Raw genomic sequence first — 3,957 nt, 5'->3', positions numbered from 1 at the left:
ATCCAAGAGAGACACGATAGAGAAAGCAAGCTGACTTGCTCAAATCCTGATGCAACAAATCCCATTCAAGATATTTGGCAAAGTACACAAAGATAAAATCTAGAGGAGGGTGGAAGTACCATTCAAGGATTTAGAAAAAATATAAATTATTTCAATGTTGCCCTAGTCAACAAGCTTGAACCACATCCAGAAGGGAGGAGAAAGAAGCTAGAATACTTGATCGCTCCTCCACATTATAGGATGCAACCAAAATTTAATATGATACCTAGGGAACCCATTGGGACACAAAGATACATACACTTAATCCAGAAGTTTAAAAAATCGAGCAAGAATTGAAAAGCATATCAAAATCAAATGAAGATTTCAAGCAAAGCACTCAGGGTACAAGCAATCCAGATTTAGTTTGCCAACTTCTATGAGACATTGGCTTTAATTCTCTAAGTATTGGTCTCATTAAATGAGGCCATGACCATACTAAGCTTCATCCACAACTTCAAATAATACTCAACAACCAACAACCATCCTTTCCACAAAAGTCAATAAAACAATACTCAATAACCAACAACCATCCTTTCCACAAAAGTCAGTACTCTTGAAGGCACTCTTTGACGCTCTAGTGCTGCAAGGAAGCGATTTAATAACTTTTGTTTCTCGACTCTGATTAGAGTTTTATTTATTCTAAGATGATTTTGGGACAAGGTGGAGATATTTGCAATCGACGTCTCAGAAAGAGAAAATAGTCCTAGAGAGCATGTGTCAAGCCTCATATTAGGTACCCTGTTCAGCTCACTCTTTATGTACTTCGCTCTCTTTCCAATTGACCAACCTATGAGGGGTCATCACTTCTGCAATCACAGAAGGAGAAAATAGAATATGTTGTAGCAACCGAATTAGCACATGAAATAGGGTACCTTCGAGAGTGGAAGGAGTAAATTATCACGAGAGTTCCACCTGTGGCTCTGACAGAAATAGAGAATGCTTATTGTAGCAAACCCTTGCAGCAGATATACTAGAATCAGGATAAAGACTCTCAGATCTGGCATACGGATGCACTCACAGATGGACCGCAGTAAATTGCAAATCTGGAAGAGAAGAGATAGAGAGGACTCAGATTATAATCGTTCACAGATGCAGGAAAAACTGCTCAGAGAAAAGCCACAAACATCCAGCAAGGTGCTGGGGAAACTCCAGTCAAGACACTGAAATACTGAACTGAATAAAGCTATGTGCTCACTCCCTCTCCTTCCTGCAGTGAATGGCAATTAATCACCTTTTTTAAGGTGTAGAGGGGCCTGGTCCCCTCCTGTGGACAGCCTATTGAGTCGGCCAACAAGGGTCAGTAATGACCCTACTGCAGGCTGACCAAGTCTCTGTGCAGCACGACCTGGTCTACGTCAGCCGGGCACCTGCCGACCTCCCTGCTGCTCCCTATAAGGCCTTTAAATAGGCACTAGCCCTGTCTGCAAAATCCACTGCAAGCCTGCAGCTTCTGCCATTACTGTGTTGCTAGGTCTACTGCAACCTACTCATCGTGACAAAACCTGCAGACTCCAGGTACAATCCCAATCAATAAGGCAATTGTGTTCAGACTCAAGATATTTCAGTCGAGAGAGAGAGAGAGAGAGAGAGAGAGAGAGAGAGAGAGAGAGAGAGAAGGGGGGGGGGGGGGGATTTCAAAGATTTCAATGTGGTCATAATCCATGAAAGTTTCATCACAAAAGCCAACCTGATGAGCCCAGAAAATAACCAAGCTCTCAAAAATCTAATCCCAGAGAGCCTGGAAACTAGTGGCTGCCATCTGACATAAACCAAACGGAGCACATAAATAAATCGCAAGTATGTGAACAAACACACCAAAATTAGTCCACGGAAGAGAAGCTTCATCTTTAATTAAATGTCTGTTTTGCAGATTTACAGCTATTCCCTACTCTTAAAAGTAGATCACACACATCCACAGTTTATTGCTGAAAAGACAGAAAAGATAGTGTCAAAATGGGCCTCTTTAACAGCAAAAACAAGCTCATACCCAAAATTCTCAAGGTGCAGATGTCTTCCCATCAACTAAAACGGCACAAGACATTTCATCAGTGTGCAATAAAGGTGTTACAGAGCTGTAAAAAGGACTGCCTTTTTAGCCTCTATTGTCATGTAAGATTAATGACATCATGCTTCCGAAAAGAAGTAATGCAATGACTCAAACAAAACCAATCAAGGTAGAGCACAGAGCAGACAACATAGGCACTTACTGCAGAGTCATAAAAGTCAATGGTCACATCAAGAGGAAATAATATCACATCATTCCCAAAGGCATATGGCGATCCCAGATAGATAGCTTATTTGTTGCCATTCTCGTAGCAAGCAGAGTTCAGCTGTCTGGGCGTCAATTTTGAGAGCGCGTTCCTGGAATAATCCTGTGGAACACTTAACTAGTTCCGACAAATTCCAGCCGAACTCAGAGAACCTTGAGCCCCACTCTAACTGTGAGAACCTCAGAGATGGAGGAGAAAACTGACGATAACCCAATTTGAACTTGTGAATTCGAATTAAGGGCCAACTTACATTTTCAGCCCGATGGTCTAACATGTTCATTTGTAGTCAAATGTGGGCATCGTTGTTCCTGATGTAGTTTCAAACGAGCCCAAAGTTTCGCTAGCGGGAGTCGATGATTCTTCTTTCTTCGTTCCTAACCATCCTCCAATCCATGAGCTCGACCTTGAATCCTCTGCGCTTGAAGTCGCGTTGCTCACAGCAGGAATCCCTTGAGCGGTGCTAGGAATACCCGAAGGAATTCCCCCAAATGTGGCTCCTCCGACACCAGCCATTTGCGGCATGGGTTCCTCCATGGGCGGGGGCATTTGAGGCATAGTAGCGAGAACCCTATTAAGCATAAGACCAGCTCCTTCGATGAGGGCAAGTATCAAACCACCAAACATAGCAGATCGAGAGGCAGATCTCAAACCGTGCCGCATCTGCAAAAAGCCACCGGTAGCTGCACCAGCGATGATGGAATTCCAAGGATCCTCCTTTTGTCGCAGGTAAACCATGGAGCAATCAAAAGTGGAAAACAAGCCTCCCCAAACAGCAAAGCTTCCTCCCACACGCGGAGCATTCATCCTCACGGCTTGGCCACCGCCGAAGACACGCTCGCCCTTGGGCGAATTCTTCACGCCTTTAAGGAAATGGAAGACGGAACCACCCACAGCGCCCATTGCGAAGGCACCGCCGATGTCATCAAGAATCCTGTCAGGGCAAGGCTCTCGGGATTGATCGGGCGCAGACATGGCGGAAGGAGGCGTGGGGGGGGGGGGGGGGATGGATGGATGGAAGAAGAAGCGAAGAGCGTGGAAGGTGCTGGTGAATGGACGTGGGCGCCGATCCTCCACTGTGGAGAGGTTGCTTGCGCTTGACGACTTCAACCTAAACCATCAATCAATGGTTTCTTCTCATATAGCTTTCACAATAGTTTAAGTAGTATGTTTAACAAAGCATGCATGTTTACATACAACCATGATCTTTTGCATCAGTAGTATCGCCCTGGGCATAAGGAGAGGGAACCTCCGTATTGAGGGATGCTCAGAGAAAAGACGAGGATGGTTTAATCCTAATGATAGATTTAGGCAAACAAGTCCATTTGCTCATTATCTTCCTACTAAAGAGGTCAAGTTTAAAAGCACGATTTTCTTAAATGTTCGAATAACAAATCGACTAACAAACCAAGGATCAATCATGAGGAGATCCCTCATTAGCTTAGAGGTCCAATCCTTCTTGAGAAAGTGCACAAGGGAAGGCTTCAATAGGTAAAAACTCACAAACTTAATGAATGAAGTCATGAGGGGATGCCTTCCTAAGGAGTCCTCAAAAGGGACTCCCATGAAAAATCCCTCACAAAGCTAAAGGCCTTTCGCTTCCAAACACATCGGGCCTTCATAGTGAATGAGCTTACGGTCATGGAAGATA

The 3,957-nt window shown here is 44.3% G+C and overlaps 1 protein-coding gene across 1 annotated transcript; it reads right to left on the bottom strand.

Moving 5' to 3' along the window:
- Positions 1–2,266: 2,266 nt before the first annotated feature.
- Positions 2,267–3,508, bottom strand: LOC147906290 (mitochondrial import inner membrane translocase subunit TIM17-3-like). Its single transcript, XM_087377742.1, has one exon. It carries the CDS (start codon positions 3,279–3,281, stop codon positions 2,586–2,588), a length of 696 nt encoding a protein of 231 aa, XP_087233868.1. The 5' UTR covers positions 3,282–3,508; the 3' UTR covers positions 2,267–2,585.
- Between the last annotated feature and the right edge of the window lie 449 nt (positions 3,509–3,957).

Source organism: Dipteris shenzhenensis, chromosome 1 (genome assembly GCF_047967505.1).
Source record: "Dipteris shenzhenensis isolate YYH24624 ecotype China chromosome 1, Dip_SZ_1.0, whole genome shotgun sequence".
In the NCBI taxonomy this organism is placed as follows: Eukaryota; Viridiplantae; Streptophyta; class Polypodiopsida; order Gleicheniales; family Dipteridaceae; genus Dipteris; species Dipteris shenzhenensis.
Note: the sequence above shows the minus strand (reverse complement) of the source record. Positions and strands in the feature narration are given on the sequence as shown.